Source organism: Canis lupus, chromosome 1 (genome assembly GCF_048164855.1).
Source record: "Canis lupus baileyi chromosome 1, mCanLup2.hap1, whole genome shotgun sequence".
In the NCBI taxonomy this organism is placed as follows: Eukaryota; Metazoa; Chordata; class Mammalia; order Carnivora; family Canidae; genus Canis; species Canis lupus.
The window spans coordinates 55,317,720-55,335,639 of record NC_132838.1 but is presented as its reverse complement, the minus strand read 5'-3'; the positions used below and the strand labels follow the sequence as shown (position 1 = coordinate 55,335,639).

General features: G+C 51.4%; 1 protein-coding gene across 7 annotated transcripts in view; it reads left to right on the top strand.

Moving 5' to 3' along the window:
* RPS6KA2 (ribosomal protein S6 kinase A2) overlaps positions 1-17,920 on the top strand; it is a 345,946-nt gene that overhangs the window by 316,783 nt on the left and 11,243 nt on the right. For all 7 annotated transcript variants that reach the window (XM_072830504.1, XM_072830506.1, XM_072830518.1 and 4 more), the window contains 5 exons: positions 343-468; positions 10,733-10,822; positions 12,646-12,804; positions 14,694-14,855; positions 17,695-17,771. In XM_072830504.1, coding sequence (XP_072686605.1) covers positions 343-468; positions 10,733-10,822; positions 12,646-12,804; positions 14,694-14,855; positions 17,695-17,771 — 614 coding nt within the window. The remainder of the gene's footprint in view (positions 1-342; positions 469-10,732; positions 10,823-12,645; positions 12,805-14,693; positions 14,856-17,694; positions 17,772-17,920) is intronic.

Genomic DNA, 17,920 nt, shown 5'->3' with positions numbered 1-17,920 from the left:
TCGAGTGTCAGAACCACACACCCGTTATCCACAGGGGCTTCTGTGCTCCTGGCTCTGGATTCACATCCTCTTGGATCCTTGGGGGGAAATGTGGCCAGTCAGCTGACACTGAGTATTGTGGTCTAAAAAGTTAAGCTCATACTGGAGAGATGAGGGCAGTGGGGATTTAGATCTGGAATCATTGCTGACCAGCAGCATGACCTTCATGATTCCATTAACCCCTGGCCTCAGTGACCTCGAGTGACCATCTGGAACCTCCCTGGCTGCCCCTGTGTGCCTGTGGTTGTGTCTTTGCCTTAGAGAGCGCTGCCAGCAATCTCTGCCCTGGGTCTCTCTCTGCAGCAGCTACATGGAAACAACATCCACTTCACTGATGGCTATGAGATCAAAGAGGACATCGGGGTGGGCTCCTACTCCGTGTGCAAGCGCTGTGTGCACAAAGCTACTGAGGCAGAGTATGCCGTGAAGGTAAGACTGTGTGTGCACGTGGGCTGTGCGGTGGGCGGGCACCATGCACCACTGCCCTGCCCCCAGCTGGCATGGCTGAGCTGGCCAGCCTCTCCCCCTGCACCATCTCACGAGCCCTAACACTACACAGTTGGCTTTGCTTTGATATGAGGTCACCCATTCAAAACTTATTTTGCAAATCATAAATATTTTCAGTTTTATTCAACATGTAAGTACTGACCAACTTTAGCACTTTTGTATACAGAATACCCTCAAATAAAAGCTTTGGGTGCCCAGGGTTTTGGAAAATACAACTGGGGTATGGGCACAGTGTTTGAGGGAGGAGGGGAGAGGAGGGGGGAGAGGAGGAAGCTACAGTCACCAAAAATTAAATCAAAGAAAGGAATAGAGGCATAAACTGGTAACATCTGGGCAAACTTAAGCAGAAGGCCGGTACTTTTACTCTCAACCATCGAGAAAAGTAAATAGTAAGAATTATCTAAGATTATCTAGAATCCGATCTCTACATATTACCTTTAGCCCCTGTAATTGTTGCTAGATTTGGTATTTGATCTGGAAATCCCAAATACCAGTTTCTTGAGTTTTCTGGTTGGTAAAATGTGGATGAAAGCTAAAGCTTCCGGCTAAAAGCATAACCTAACTTATGTAAAAAGCGTCCACCGTGCATTCTCTCCACAAGAGAGCCAGAGATGCTCTAACACCACTGCTTCCCCACTGAACTGACCTCGGGACCCTGGAGACACCAGGTCCAGCCTGTGGCGTCATCATGACCAGACCTGAACGTGTCTGCAGCTCGTGGTACTGCACCTGCCCTACACCAAATACGTGGGGACACACGGAACCTGTCCAGCAGGCAGTGGTATAAAAGGAGCAATTCCTTCCATCATGATTTTCCTAAGCTCAGAAGACATTGTTCGAAATGTTGCCTACAGGAGATGACCCCCTTCCTTCGCAGGTAGCCCACACTCTGTGTTTCTTGCACTGAGAAAATATTCCACTCTGTCAAAAAAAAAAAAAAAAGAAAAAGAAAAAGAAAAAGACACCAGCCAAAAACAGGAAAAATAAAACAAAACAAAACAAAAAACCTAGGCCCTTTGGTCTAGTTTGGGTTGAAAATTGATGACTTTGACAATTGTATCTTGAGGGACACCTGGGTGGCTCAGTGGTTGAGCGTCTGCCTTTGGCTCAGGGCGTGATCCCGGATTCCCAAGATCGAGTCCCACATGAGGCTCCTTGCAGGGAGGCTGCTTATCCTCCCTCTGCCTGTGTCTCTGCCTCTCTTTTTCTGTCTTTCATTAATAAATAAATAAAATCTTTTTAAAAAAAAAGAAGAAGAAAAAAAAACCTGTAAAAAAAAAAAAAAAACAAATGTATCTTGAATTCCTCAACCAAGAAAGAATGTTTGAAATACGGGGGAACAGTTTGTGCATTGCACGGACAGACTCCTGGCACCCCACCTGCCCAGGAGCCCAGGAGTCAGGAGCACGTTACCGGGAGCCGAAGAAAGGAGTGCGGCACGATTCCCGGGAGCAGTGGGTCCAGAGTGCACACGTACCGCTGACAGGTCCCAGCGTCCTATAGCAGGTGCGGCATGGTGTCGCCAGCGGTCACCTCTGTGGCCCGGGTGTGTGCGGCTCCATGTATTTCCAAGCGTGGGGTGATGAGGAGTTTAATTTCTCCTCTTCCTTGGGAGAGTCCAGCGGAGTGTGTGTGTGGACGCCCCTGTTTCCCCGCTCAGGTGCAGCTCCCGTGGGCAGGTGAGCCCGATGTGGGGCGTGCACCTGCACTCTGCCCTGGATGAGAGGATCTCAGCTGTGCTTCAGAACCTACGTCACACATGCTCCACATGCCTGCGTGGGCTTCCAAGAATTTTTTCTGCCTGGGTCATTTCTCACAGAATTTCTTTAGGCAGCTTATCGGGTGACCGGCAGCAATCCCAGAAACAATCACCGCTTCCAGTGAGCACGAAGAAATGCATCTATTGTTCGGCTGGCTCAGTGACCACGATGCCCTTCTAGAAAACAGCCTGCCTCTGTGAGGCTTATCAGCTATGTTTTGTGCCTCTGAAAAGAAACCTTGCATTGACAGAGGCAGTGGTGTGTTTCCCCGTACTGTCCCCATATCCAGCTCTCCTAGAAAAACACCGTCTGAATTCAGTTTTGTTTCGTGTCTCTACTTTGGTCCCCAAGTCTCTTGTTGAGGCCACACCGTGCTGGGAACATCCGAGGCATCTCACCCCAGGGCCCACGAGCCAGATGCGTAGCTGCAGCTTCGTGCAGCAGAAAGCCAGGTCCTGCTCCATCCCTCCCCTTGCTTTTTTTCCAAGCCTTGAAGTTCCCTGGACAAACTGAGCTGCTAGACCTTGCAGGATTTCCCTCATCAGCACTGAGACCACAGTGGGTCGTCTGGAAAGTGTTTAAATTCGCCAAACACAGGCAGGAGTGTCGACCCTCCGCCGCACAGGTGCCGGGACCCAGAGCTGGGTCAGGAGCCCGTGCGCGCTCCTGGTTGGAATCACAGCGGTCCGGTCATTGCTCTTGGTTTGGATCTCCTTCAAGGGTGAAGGAAGTGGCAGGAATTTCAAGGCAAAGAGCTCCGCATTCAGGATGGACCCATTTGTTACCAAAATGTTTTCACATCCTGCAGATCGCTCCTCCGTCTCGTTTTCAGTATTTTCCGGGTAGAACATAATTGAAATAGTCTGTGGCCTCTTAGTGGGTCAGCTGAGTGGTGGATGAGTAGCAGTGTCCCCACTGAGGGAGGAACTTAGCAGCAAAGCTGAGTAGGCCTCGCAACAGCGCAGCGCTGACAGCGTGGCCTCTGATGCTTGGTGTGCAGTTGGACCTCAGCTCCGCAGACGTCCTGTTGAGCCTTGGCGGCCGAACTTGGCCCCCAGCATCCCGCCAGCACGCGAGCAGGGGCAGACCCAGCCATGCACGTTCTCGCGTGCACGGAAAAGGGTGTGTTTCATTTTGAGACACGGCCTAGTCAGAGCCAGTCGGGGCCCCCACACCCCACTGCATAGGGGATTCAGAAACCTCCCGTCTGCGTAATGAGCAGAAAAACGTACGACGTAATGAACAGCAACTTTGAAGAACAGTGGGACGCAGCCAGAGGGCAGGGGCTTCTGTCTGGGGCAGGTGTAATCAGTGGGGCTGGTTTTGCTCCCGACATCCTGGTTTTCACACTGGGATGGCAGGTGCCACCGGGGCCTGATGGACAGAGGCCGAGGATGCTGCTTATAGTGTCCTGCACCGGGCGGCTCCCTCCCACCGTCCTCCACAGTTACCCAACCCATGATGTCATAGAGACCTTCAACCTAAAGCCTCCTTCGGGGATGTGGGGCGAATATCTCACGCAGATAAATTCCAGCAAACTGATATTTGGGAGATGAGGGTGGCCTGTCTGGCAGGCTTCGAGTAGCAGGGGGACAATCTGGAAGAGCTCTACTCAGGGGCAGGGCAGGACCCCTGGCGGACGGAGCAGGAACTGCCAGCGCTGCAGAGACCAGGCCTGCAGCCTCCAGCCTGGGAGCGCGGGCGGGATATGGTCGTTCTCACATTCCCGGAAATATCATGTTTTGCTTTAAGCATATTTTTCCGTCTTATAGGTGCCTAATTTTGCCACTGTAATTACTCTGTCATCACTTTAAATACATTTAAGGCCATATTTCAACCTCTCTACCCAAGTATATTCCCAGTCAACAAGATTGTTGGTTTTGCATTTATTCTCAGCTGCGTTTTTCTGTGCAGCTCTTAGAATGAGTGAGAGCAGGGGCACCTGGGTGGCTCCATGGTTGAGCATCTGCCTTTGGCTCAGGGCGTGATCCCGGAGTCCTGGGATCGAGTCCCACATCGGGCTCCCTACATGGAGCCTGCTTCTCCCTCTGCCTGTGTCTCTGCCTCTCTCTGTGTGACTCTCCTGAATGAAGAAAGAAATTTAAAAAAATAAAAAAGGATTAAGGACGCCAGGTCTAGCAACCACTTAACAAAACTTTTAGCGCAGCATGCGCACAGTAGGGACTCAGTGCATGCTGGTTTGGAGTCTGAATCCGAGGCTCGGTCCCTCCCTCCCTGCCGAGATAGACAAGGCTGGATTGCCCAGCATCTCCCAGTGGGAGAGCCTGGCCTCAGGCGGTCAGGCAGGTGCTGCCCCTCATCCTGCTTGAGGGCACCACCTGGGGCTGACGGCGTAGGACATCCCACCGGTGCACCTGCCTCATGCTGATGGAGCAGATGGGAAAATCCTTACGTCCTCTCTTCCTCTCCTCTGTGTCAGGCACATTATGGGGGAACAGATGTGCCCCACTTTCTCAGCACCCAGGCTGTTTCCGTGGGGCACGCAGCTCAACAGTCCAATGCACGATCCAAGTTCACCTTCACGTTCACAGCCAGCCCCAGAAGGCGAGGAGAGGAGATGCGCTTGTACAGGACTTTGAAATGACATGACACAAAACTGCACAGATGGCCGGGCACAAGTGCACCTTTCTTTTAATTTGAGGTTAACAGGGAATCACTTGTGATGTGCAGAAGGTAACTCGGATTGAGCCGCACGTGAAGGGGAGAGGTTTATTTGAATCGAAAAAAAAAATCATTAGTGTTCTCTCATTCTATCAAAGGTGCTGTACGCACCTTACACGAATTGCTGAAGAGGGTCTCTGGTTTTTATGTTTTGCAGTCTTTGTGGCTCAGCGTGATCCGGCTCGCGTTCTAGACAGCCTAGGAAGCCAATTTGTCTAAAAGGAAGGGCTCCTGGCCCTGTGTTGTGGGGAGAGCCATGGGAATATATCGGGGCTCATTCACTGTGGAGAAGCTGCCTTGTGTCCGTCAATGTCCCAACTTCTCAGGAGCCCACGTAGGTGCAACCGAGAGGGAGTTCCAGATGGTGTCTGCAAACAACTGGGGTGTGTACCGATTGCAGGACAAAGAACCAACACGCACACTCGAGGAACCGCTCCTGCCACCTGGATCCTCAGTTTCAAAACACAAACATCAGTCACGAAGCAACACCTGAAGTTCATGAGACCAGGAACAGCAAGCCTTAGATAAAATTCAGATTTTTTTTAAGATTATTTATTTATGAAAGACACAGAGAGAGAGAGAGAGGCAGAGACACAGGCAGGGGGAGAAGCAGGCTCCATGCAGGGAGCCCAACGTGGGACTCGATCCCGGGTCTCCAGGATCACACCCTGGGCTGAAGGCCGTGCCAAACCGCTGAGCCATGGGGCTGCCCGATAGAATTCAGACTTAGCGCAAGTTCTGTTAGGACGACCATGATGATGACAGGGACGGCACTCGCCGTGTGCCAAACTCACTGAACCCGAGACGCTCTGTGGGTTAAGCCAGCCGATGTTCACGACACCATGATGACACCCCCTCAAGGGCACAGAGGCTGACAGCCTAACAGCTCACGCAGGGACACGCAGCCTGTAAGGGGCACAGCTGAGGTCCATCCAAGCGAGCTGCCTCTCACTTCCAAGGGGCGAAGCCCGAAGCCTCCACTCCAGCTCACTTCCATGAATTCAGGGAAGCATGAGAGGTCACCCAGGTCATGAGAGAATGAGACAGCCACCCAGGGCAGATGGGGTGGGGCGGTAGTAAATGTAAAGCCCAAGTCACAGGGTCTGCAAGGAAATTGCGTGGTTTGAATGAGCCTCTAAGCTCCCTAAACGTTACAGCAAAGATGGAACTGGAGAAAGTGGGGGTCCCCGTGACCCTGGATCCAAGGGGCCTTTCCTTGTGTGTTCCCTGCTGTTCTCCGGCTGGTGGCTCTCATTCGCCTGCCTTTGTGACAGGGTTGATTCCACCTGGTAATCTAGGTGATCCCAGTGTCTCCAGTTACTCAGTCAGGTTCCTCCTGGAAGCACAGCAACTTATCTGTCAGCTCCAGGTGTTAGGATGCGACGTCTTTGGGGCCCACATCCTGCCTTTGGGGCCCCAAGACACCCTGCAGCCCCCAGGCCCACCTTTGCCTGCTTCAGCCTCTTCCACACGGCAGCCAAAACCCAGTCTTCACAACGTACATGCCGTCTCCTCTCTCTGCTCAAGATCCCTCCTATGGTCTTCCATCCCACTGCCGGGGGGTTTAGGCGGGCAGCAGCCACCAGCAAGGCCTGTTACCTGTCCCCCTCTCAAGCCCCCTCTCCAGCTGGACTCAGCTCCCCAGGCTATTCCCAGAACACCTGACGCTCCTACCTGGGTGACAGGCTTGCCTTCCCTGGGCCAGAACTTTCCTCCCCGAGACCCAGAGCCGGCCACCTCATCTCCAGGGGTCCCTGCTCTCCGTCCGGGCCTCCCCACTGCACCCCGACCCCCTGTGGCTCCTGTCCTGTCACCCATACTCCATGGCCCCCATGTTTAACCTGACATACTGCATACCTTGTTTCCCATCTGTCCACCCCCACTGAGATACTTGGTGGTGTCAAGGACCAGGGTGATAAAAAGAGAGAAATATCAGTCAGGAGCTTTCCTTCACATTCCAAGTCATTTCATGCCTTTCTTTGGCTTCTTTTGTATTGTCAGCGTTGACAACACAGGTGTTGGTAGAGCATTTCTTGTCCATGGAACACATTTTATTCTGCACAGAATCCCTTGTTCACTAGGCCAGTTGCATTCATTCCTTTTCATCATTTGTTATTAACGCTCTTTCGGCAGCAGACACACGGGTAGGTTGTGGTTGAGAACACAGACCTGTCCTCAGGGATCTCACAACCTGGCCACTGAGGTGTTTTACCGATCAAGGAACCAGAAGCTGCCACAAAAATACCATGTGGCTGAAGAGTCTGAAGCCGAATGTGCTTTGGGCGTCAGTGTTTCCTGCTGGCCCTTGTCATCTGCAGACAGACAAGCAGACACCTCTTCATCCAAGTCCTGCGGGCTGGAAGGTGCATTCGAGGGATGGATGGATGCCCCTCGTGAGCCACGGCCAGCTCCTCCTGGAGGGACCTACAAGCCTTCTCTTCAGGAGCATCTTGTTCTGTTATTAGAAGAACTCTAGTTTGCTTTAGCAAAACACTCAGGTGAAAGTGAAGTAAGATCCTTACAACTATGAGAGTCTGTGTCACCCAGTCCTTAATTCTAGGGAGGACGTGGGGCGGACCCACGTCCTCCGGGAGCTGGGCAGGCTGTCCTGACATGGAGCCCGCCTTGTGCTCTCAACAGACTGTTCACAATAGCATTAGCGTTCCTGTGCTCATTTTTTTATGTGTAGGTAAGTTCTCCAAAAATGCAATAGGATGGAGACAAATGTTTGTGATGAATAGAGCTTATTTTTAGAAGGAAAACTGATCAGCATGGAAATCTTAATTTCTTCCAAAAGGAGAGGCTTCAGTCAGTAGAGCATGAGGCTCTTGATCTCAGGGTTGTGAGTTCAAACCCCACGTTGGGCATAGAGCTCACATAGATAATTAAATAAAAAGGAAGGGAGAGAAAGAGAAAGAAAGGGAAAAAAAAGAAAAGGAAGGAAGGAAGGGAAACGACACAAGAAGTGCACCTGATGCGTCTGTATCTATATGCTTCACGTGCAGAGACAGTCTGTGTGCCATCCCGTGTGTCACAGGTGTGCTCACTGAGCCCCGTAGATGTGCAGCTAGCTGGAGAGTGACACCGTGGAAGGCTGGTTGACCGGCCGTGGTTGGGGGCTGAGCCCGGGCGGCATCCTGCCTGCTGTCTGCCACCACTGCTGGTGAGAAGGACAGACGCCGTTCCTCCTGACTCCTTCTTTGTGGCCCGCCAGGGTCATCTGAGCACCAGCATGGCAGAGAGCCGGCCTTGCTCAGAAACACATTTGCTGAGAATTTCTTTCCTGGTTATGTTGCTGCAGCAAGATTATATACAATGCAGTATTCTTCTCAGAATAAGGAAGTTGATCCACCACCAGTGCTTTCTTGATCTAGAAGCAAGTCTAACGATGGCAATCCCAGAAGACTGAGCCCACGGAGGGGAACTTCATTCCTTGACATGTCTAAATACTCTGCTCAGGACCTCTCTCTGCACCCTGCCGTCTGGGCCCTGGTACAGACCAGCATGGGCTCGGGGACCAGTAATCATGCCTCATGGCTCAGCATCTCTGTGAGGACTCTTCTTACCTTTTGAAAACAAAATTCCCAGAAAAAGACTTGTGGGTAAAAGCAGCCAGCACTTGCTGACAACGGTCAGGATCCAAACTCTGGGTCTGCCCAGAGTGTGCAGCTGTGTGGGCCCCTGTCTGTCCTGCCCAGACCAGGGGGAGGGTGGCAAGCCAGCGGGGCAGCTGTAGGAACCTGTGCCAGCCACGGCTCTACCAGAGGACTTCCCTGCCAGGCTGGGTGCCCCAACCTCCCTGTACACCCACCTCCCCCGTGCCCTGTGCCCAGAGGCCTCATCACAGTACCCTGCCTTGCCTTTTCTCTGGCTTCCAGTCAGCTCGACCACAGGGAGACACCACAGGAGGAAGGAGGATGGTTCAGCTCCTGTTGGACGCGCTGTGTGCGCAGCCACTCCATGTGTCCCCGTAACTGCCTGCTGGGCCACTGGCAATGGAGGAAACACTTCCCACTTCCACCTCCATTGTGAGGGTGACAAAACAGATTTGTGCTACAAATACACCTTTTTTATCATGAAATTTTATTTGAAAAAAACAATGAATCTACCACTAATTTTTTTAAATCCACTAATGTATTTTAACCTTCTCAAATTTCAAAGAGACAGTTACAGCCCAGAGAGATTAAATGATCCCATGGGCCATTGGAGTAGAAGTGGTCCTAGAACCCCACTGACCAGCACTCAGTCCAAGCAGAATATTAAGGAACCCCCACTCTGCTGAATAAGCCTTCAAAAAGGCTCTCCCTTAGGGGCATCTGGGTGGCTCAGTCAGTTAAGCATCTGCCTTTGGCTCAGGTCATGAGCCCCCGGTCCTGGGATCGAGTCCTGCGTCAGGCTTCCTGCTCAGCGGGGACTCTGCTTCTCCCTCTGCCCCTCCCCACCCAGTTCATGTGTTCTCTGTCTCTCAAAATCTTTTTAAAAAAAATTTTTAAGAGGCTCTCCCTTAGAACAATGTATTATCCGTTAGCTTATTTCAATAATAGAAGCAATCCTGGTGCCCACATGAGAACTTTATTGGAGTTAAATGCAGCAAAAGGAGAAAAATGTGTCAAGAAAAGGAGCTTTACTTTTTGCTTGTTTAACAACACGCATCACTGGGCTTGTGGTCTTGGGGCGCTGGTGTCATTGGAGCTCGGCTGGAGAGATGGGGAGAGGAGCGTGGGCACCGGCACCAGGGTGATCTTTCCTGACAGCGGAGGGAAGGGACGAGGGGTGTCCAGGGGCAGCGTTCCAACAGTGAGTCAGTTGCTGCCAAGCACTCTCTGTGTTCATCTAAACAAAAGACTGAGTTTCACGCAAAGCTCTGCTTAGAGTCTTTGACATGAGAGAAAGTAAAAGCAATTCTCCTTCCTACTCTGGTAGTCAAACGATTGCACATTCTCCAAATAGCAAATAGTTTTAAATCAGGGGAAACTAATATTCAAGAACAGTATGAAGGACTTCCATTCTGAGTGTTGTTTCTAACACATGTGCTTGGGATTCTCTTGGACGGGGTCCTCTCTCACCACCAGTTCCGTCCACATAAAAGTGGGAGCGAGGGCGTAAGTAAACCAGAGATAGCAGCCAACAGATGACCCCTGCTCGAAGTAGGCTTCTCTTCGCTGACACCTCATCCTGTCATTGGAAACCATCTGTTTTCATGGGTGGAAGGATTTTATGTGTCATCCTACAACGTGGGATACAGACGCTGGGTGGCCGAGGGGAGGGAACGTTTGTGTGCCTAAGGCCCAGCAGTCGACTCGGCATCCCTGCCAGCCGTGGAGTCTCTTGGGGGAGAACCTTGCACTTGCTCACCCTCTGTTGCTGGTGTGTAGCCACAGAGCAAGGAGAGATGCAAGCAGCAGCTGGAGGCTCATTTTGGCCAAAGAGCTCAGGCCACCAACTCCGAGCCCACCGTGGGGGCTGAGAGCACCTTGTGTTATTTGGTGGTGCCTATGTGAGCTCCTCAAACCCACCCTCCTCTACCCAACCCTGTAAGAGCTTAGAATTCACGGCTGAGGCTTATGCCTGCTTTTTATAAATGTCTCTCTCATGCAAGAGTTGGGCAAGAGGATTGCCGTGAACGTCTAGGCCGCTGTCCCGGGTCCCGCTTGAGCACGAGCTGGAGGGGAGGAGGGGTGGGAGGGGTCCGCGCTGGCTGACACCGTCCCAAAGCCTCAAGTCACATGCTCTGCTTGTTCCAGATAATCGATAAGAGTAAAAGAGACCCCTCGGAAGAGATCGAGATTCTCCTGAGGTACGGGCAGCACCCAAACATCATCACCCTCAAAGACGTAAGTGGTCGTCACGCTGCAGCGATGCTGTTTGTGCTTCGCGTTTTTCACCTGGCACCAAAGCTCGCGTTGGTCTGGTGCAGGCTCTCTTCGTGGTTCCACCACGGTGGCTGCCCCCCAAGGGCCCCCCAACTCTGGCTCTGGCCACGTGCATCCCAAAATCACCAGAGTCGTGGGACTGCTCACCCCCATCCCTCTGACAGCACCACCCCCACTCCTCCCAAGTCAGATAATGTAGAATATAAGGGAGGAAGAGAACGCTGGTGCAAATTCTAATCCAGATGTGTTATTATTTTTCAGTGCCATTCCTAAACGTTAAAGAAATGGAGAGCGTGGAGTGGATGAGACGGGGCGGGGTCAGACCCGAGACCCCAGATCCCGGCTCTGGCCGTGGGGCTTCTCTCAGCTTCCTTCTTCTCTGCTGGGCAATGAGGGGTCCCGGCCTGGGAGAGGGGCGGGAGCAGGAATCCACCCCATCGGAGGCACAGAGGACGGGGCTGTGGTGTTGGGGCCACAGGGGACACAGTTTTCACCTCACCACCTTCACCCTCACACTCCAGAATGACTCCAGTGTCACAAACCCAAAACCTCAAGATGTTGAGGCCACCTCGACTTCCCCTTGGGCCCCGTCATTTCTGGAGCAAGGGGACTGCAAAATACTAGCACAACACGGATGTGAAACAAGTGCCGAGGGTAATGTGCATCAAGTGAACCCAGCTTTCCCCCGTGGGTCTCGGGCACCTCCGCCCATTTTGGTGTTGATTTCTATGTTAAGATCCACAAGCCGAAATCAGCTAATTTGAAAACCTCCTAAGCTTTTCAAACCACATTTATCATGTTGGGGTGAGTGATTCTGAGGCAAGGATGCCATCGTACGTACATTCTCAACAGCAGAGAGCGTTGGTTTTTTTTTTGAGTTCATAAATTGGAAATGAATACACCGAAACCAACTTTACATCTTGCAGCTCAGGGTCAGACAAATGATTTTAGTGATTTGTTCTGGAAACTCACCAATTCGTAAGCTAAAAATCACTCATGTTTGGGTGCTCTGCCCCATGTCCACGAGGTCCTTCTGGCACCTGGGCACTGGCGGGCAGGGTGACAGGTGCCCACATAAGCGTGTCATGAAAAGAGCCAGAGCAGAGGGGTTGGGGGGCTGTTGGTTTTTTTTGTTTTTTTTTTTTTAAGTTCATGAGAGTGAAGGTGGTGTAACAAAGCTCTTAGTTCCATTGCTTCTCTGAGACAAAAGCTTGGCTGCAATGTGGCAGGTCCTGCCTGCCTCTGCCTCCCCTCCCTGCCTGGACTGGGCTCCGGATGCTCCGAGTCTCGTCCACCGTGCCACGGCAGGGAGGGCCCCTGGGGGCTGCTGGACAGGTCGCTGCCTGCTAACGAGACCCCCTCCAGGGGGGAGCACACTGAAGGCTGAAGCGCCCCGCTCTGGAGAAACCACGGCGGCAGCACGGTGCTCTGCGCACAGCCCAGCCCCACCTCTAAGTGTCTCCACGGCCAAGAGGGGGCCGAATCGGGATGATTTGTTTCAGCTAAAATCCCACCCTTGCAAGCTCCTGGCCTCGCTGACTCATCCCCTGCTTTGCAGCAGATTATGCAAGCTGGTTTTCCCTAAGAGCCCCGTCAGGTTGTGACTGGAACGGCCATCCACACTCATTCACTTCTTTTCACCCGGGGCCTTGTTTTTACACCGGGAGGGGGCACTGAGCCCCGGGCCTCTGCACCGGCCTGTGCCCCTCCCAGGGCTGCCCTTCTGCCCCCACGGCGGGCAGGGGGGCGGCCACGGTGACTGCATGTCCCTCTCCCCCCACCAGGTCTACGACGACGGGAAGTTCGTGTACCTGGTGATGGAGCTGATGCGCGGCGGAGAGCTCCTGGACCGCATCCTCCGGCAGCGCTACTTCTCGGAGCGGGAGGCCAGCGACGTGCTGCGCACCATTACCAAGACCATGGACTACCTCCACTCCCAGGGGGTGAGCCCGCCGCGCCCCCAGAGCAGCCTGTGGCCCACGGGCTGCGTTCATGCGCTCCAGAGCCGGGAACCCCAGTTGTCCCCGGCTTCCCTCCATATCACAACTGCCCCTCCCGTGGCTGAGATCATCTCCCCCATAGTGTGCCCGGGAGCTAGCTACAGAAATTAGGTTTACCTGGACCAGGTCTAGAGAGAAAATATTTGGGCTCGATAAGGGAAGTGTTGGAGTTTTTAGCACCTGCTCTATTTAAGACCGAACTCCTTAACCAACACAGAGGAATGCTGCAGATGGCAGTGGCGGTGAGAGCTGGCTTTCCCACGGTCCTCACCAGGTTCCAGGCGCTGCTCCGTGCCGTCCTTTACACAGTCCTAGGTTCTGGGAGACTCATTTACAGACTGAGAGACTAGAGCCGAGAAAGTTAGGGATCTCGTCCAGGGCTGATTGCACACAAGTGTGTGATACAGCCCGGGCTCCAGCCTGGCTCTCTGCTCCCAGACCTGATGCTCTCAGCCCCAGGCGGCCTGCAGGGAGCAGGCCGTGAGGCCCCATGCTGTGTCTCTGGTCCCAGTCTCTCAGCACCTCCCGTGAAGCAGGCAGTGCTTCCCTGGGCAGCTCTGCATATGTGGTCCATCAGGGTTTTTTTGTTTTTTTTTTTTTAATTTATTTTTTATTGGTGTTCAATTTACTAACATACAGAATAACCCCCAGTGCCCATCACCCATTCACTCCCACCCCCCGCCCTCCTCCCCTTCTACCACCCCTAGTTTGTTTCCCAGATCCATCAGGGTTAAGATGCAGTCAGCTCCAACCAGACGATGTCCCTGCAGGACCGCACCACAGGCCCTTTCTGTGGCCACCCAGTGGTCTGTGAGTGTGAAGTACCTTCCCAGAACAGTCACTTTAGGAGAAACCTTTTGTTTTGTTTTGTTTTTTTATTTATTTATTCATGAGAGACACAAAGAGAGGCAGAGACACAGGCAGAGGGAGAAGCAGGCTCCATGCAGGGAGCCCCATGTGGGACTCGATCCCAGGACCCCGGGATCATGCACTGGGCTGAAGGCAGATGCTCAACTGCTAAATCACCCAGGCGTCCCTAGGGAAAACCTTTTGGATGATGATGATGGTTTTTCTAGATTGGCTTCTATTTAATGAAAGAGGTAATGGGCCTGGCCCCAAAACTCTCCTGCTCCCCTGCCTTAGAGGCCTCTGTAAACCAAGCTGGGTGCCCTCGTGCATCTGCTCACCTTCCCTCCTACCTCCTCTCCCTGGGTTTTAACAGGACAGTGGAGACGAGCAGGTTCCAGGATGTGGGGGGGCACATGTGTGTGCTTACAATCATCCTCTGTCCCCTTCAGAAGAAATTGCTGTGTGCCCCCAATAGCTGCTTTGCCTTGAGGTGTCAGGACAGCTTTCTCTGACCCTGTCCCTCATGCTTGGAGCACCCTGCACCTCCATCAGCCCAGGTGCATGCAACTATAGGGCTCCCAGGAATCGCTTGAGCCCTGTGCACTGGTCACATGCCCCACGATGGAGGCTCCGTGTCTGCCTCGCTGTGTGCTGAGCCCAGCCCCTCATCATGCTGGAGCATCGTAGGCACACCATAAACACTCATTTCTAGAAATCTTTTTATGCTCATCACCTGACCTCAGTGCACCATTTCCCTGTATGTAATTATTTCACTTGGGGTAGCTGCTTACTCACTTACGAGAGTGTCAGTGCAAGAGAAAGAGAGAAGGGAAGACTGGCCCCTAAAGGATATAGCATCCAGGCTGACTGGCTTCCAGCTGCAGGACATGCTCAGAATCATTGTTCCAACAAAACCACCTTTATCTTCTGAAAGCATCCCCCTCTCCCTTCCCTGCTCCAACCTGGACCTGCTACCTTTCCAGGTGGTTCATCGAGACCTGAAGCCGAGTAATATACTGTATATGGATGAGTCTGGAAACCCTGAATCCATCCGAATCTGTGACTTTGGGTTTGCCAAGCAGCTCCGAGCTGAGAACGGACTGTTGATGACACCCTGCTACACAGCAAACTTCGTTGCCCCAGAGGTAAGACGTCTGAGGCGGCAGATAAGCCCTCTCCTACCTCAAGGGAAGAGGTGGATTGTTTAGTTCATTGGAGTCGCCTTGATTTAGTTCAGCAGTGATGTTAGGGCATAGAAATGAGTCCGAAAAGAACCAGCCACTGAACTTGCTCAAACACAGTTATTTTCTCATTTTATTTTCCAATTTGTAAAATTGTTGATGGTGATGTTTTTAAATAAAATTGTAGACCATTTGGGTCAGATCCCCGTATTTGCCAGGAGTTACTGAGAAATAACGCAGGTAGTCTTTCATGCCACCCAGAGGGGAGCTAACAGGTCACCTGTGTCACTTGTGATTAGAAATCTACCTACAATTGCACAGACGGGGAGACTGTTTGTGGATCCTTCTTGTACCAGAGTTCTGCTCCACACCGATTTCCACTGTAGAAGCAAGCCAGTACTGTGGGATTTTTTTTTTTTTTAGATTTTATTTATTTATTTGAGAGTGAGAGAGAGAGAGAAAGAGAGGGACACAAGCAGGGGGAGCAGAAGGCAGAGGGAGTGGGAGAAGCAGACTCCCCACTGAGCAGGGAGCCCGATGTGGGGCTCCATCCCAGGATCCTGAGATCATGACCTGAGCCAAAGGCGACACTTCACTGACTAAGCCACCCAGGCTCCCCAAATGCTATGGGATTTAATAAGAAGCCCCATAGTGATCTGCAGGTGAGGGTTCTTGGCCCACATCCCAAGACTCCAAGAATCTTGTACACTTGTCCCAGGCTCCCTGGGGATGGTTTTGTTAGGTTCTGAAGTCACTGATACATTTATGAAGACAAACCAAATTTCATGTTTTAAGTAAGCAACAAAATCCAAGAGGCTCATAGGACTGGACAGGCTCGTGGCTGGTGAGATGAGGGGTCAGGAAGGAAAATAGACATTGGACTCTGTGTGGATCCTTCTAGCTATTGGTGAAACTGGACCATAACCGCCCTGGCGAGGGCCCAATAATCACACAGCAAGTCCTAAGAGAAAGGTGTTCAACCCTTGATCTCAGCTTAGATCGTGATCTCAGGGTCATGAGTTCGAGCCCCACTTTGGGCTCCATGCTAAGCATGGAGCCTACTTTATTTTTTTTTAAGATTTTATGTATTTATTCATGAGATACATAGAGATAGAGGCAGAGACACATGCAGAGGGAGAATCAGGCTCCATGCAGGGAGCCCAATGTGGGACTCGATCCAGGATCACGCCCTGAGCCAAAGGCAGATGTTCAACCACTGAGCCACCCAGGCGTCCCTTGTGCCTGCTTTAAAAAAAAAAAAGAAGAAGAAGAAGAAAAAGCACGCTGGTACAGCATAGTGGGTCTGCAAGCTGTGAGGTAGCCCCCGCCAGTGGTCGTGAGGAAGACAGCAGGGTGCTGAAACAAGATACAGCTGGGCATGGAGCCTACACAGGTAAGCTGCGAGGCTACTTTTAGGTTACCCAGATGCTACCTGTGGTCCCCTTTAAAATAATCTGCTTATAGGCCTCTGTTATTGCCTTATTTGATCATTAGTAATATTAATAATATTATTTTAGCAATTATAAAATAAATCAGTACATTACTTTATCATTTACAAAGCACTCTTACCAATATTTTTTACTTTTACCATCATATGCCACATGAAGTACACAAGGTAGATGCTAGGCATCACACTTAATGGATTAAAAAAAAAAAAAAAACAGGTTCAATGTGTTCAAGTGAGTTTTGAAGGTCACTCCTCTAGTGACACATGGGATTCAACAGTGAACATTCAGCTAATTTTCCTGTGTTGGCTGACCACCTACCACGCTGCCGCCACAGTGCACAGCATCAGCGTCAATGATACAAAGACAGTACGCTGGGATCCTTGTCCTTGTGTCTCAGAAAATTAAACACAGCTCTCCTGCCTAAATCCAGTAAAGCTAAATCCAGTATCCAGGAGTCTTTATGCTGCTTTCTTTATTGTTATTCAACTGTAAATATATCAGAGGATTGCCCTCCCTTGAAGTATATAATCCTGGGACACAAGAAAATTCTTCTATTCCTCAGAAAGCTAAACATGGGATTACCATGTGATGCAGTAATGCCAATACCCAACAGAATTGAAAGCAGAGACAAGAACAAACATTTGCCCACCCACGTGCAAAGCAGCATTATTCACAACAGCCAAAAGGTGGAAGCAACCCACATGTCTGTCAACAGCTGAATGGAAGAACGAAATGTGGTGCATTCATACAATGGAGTGTTAGCCTTACAAAGGAAAGAAATTATGTCCCACGTACAACATGGTTGAGCCTTGAGAACATTATGTTTGTTATGTTTGATAAGCAAGACAGAGAAGCGTGATTACTATATGATTAATTCATGTGAGATCCCTAAAGCAGTCAAATCCATAGAGATGGAAGGAGGGGGTGGAAGCCAGGGGCTGCAGGAGGGATGTGGGGAGTGACCGTGTAATGGGACAGTTTTAGTTTAGCAAGAGGAAAGAGTTCTGGAGATGGATGGTGGGGATGGTTGAGTAACTGAACTGTGCTCCTAAAACTGATTAAGTTGGTAAATTTTATGCTATGTAGACTTTACCATAATTTTTTTAAAATTCTGCCTTGAAAATTAAGTGATTCCAAGCTGTCACATATCTAGCAAGAGCTGTGGTTCCCACGTATGCACTGATCTTTGGGGAATCCTACTATAGGGCATCACAGTTGACTTTGTGTTAATAAACATTGTCCCCCGTTCCCACTGACCCGGCTCATGGTCTCATCAGAATAACACATGGTGAACTCGAACTTTCTTCACCAAGTGCTCATCTGTTGCTCATCTGTTGTCTGCTTCCCCCCTCCAGGTCCTGAAGCGGCAAGGCTACGATGCAGCATGTGACATCTGGAGTTTGGGGACCCTCTTATACACCATGCTGGCGGGGTAATGCACACCGTCCCATAGGTGTCAGCACACGAAGGCATGGTTGCCCGAGACATCATGGGGCAGGCGTCTCAGCCCTGCCCTGGTGCAAGGGTGGGGAGCCACCTCCCCCCCCAGGTCTTGGGTAAACACTTCCTTAGCCCTTTCAG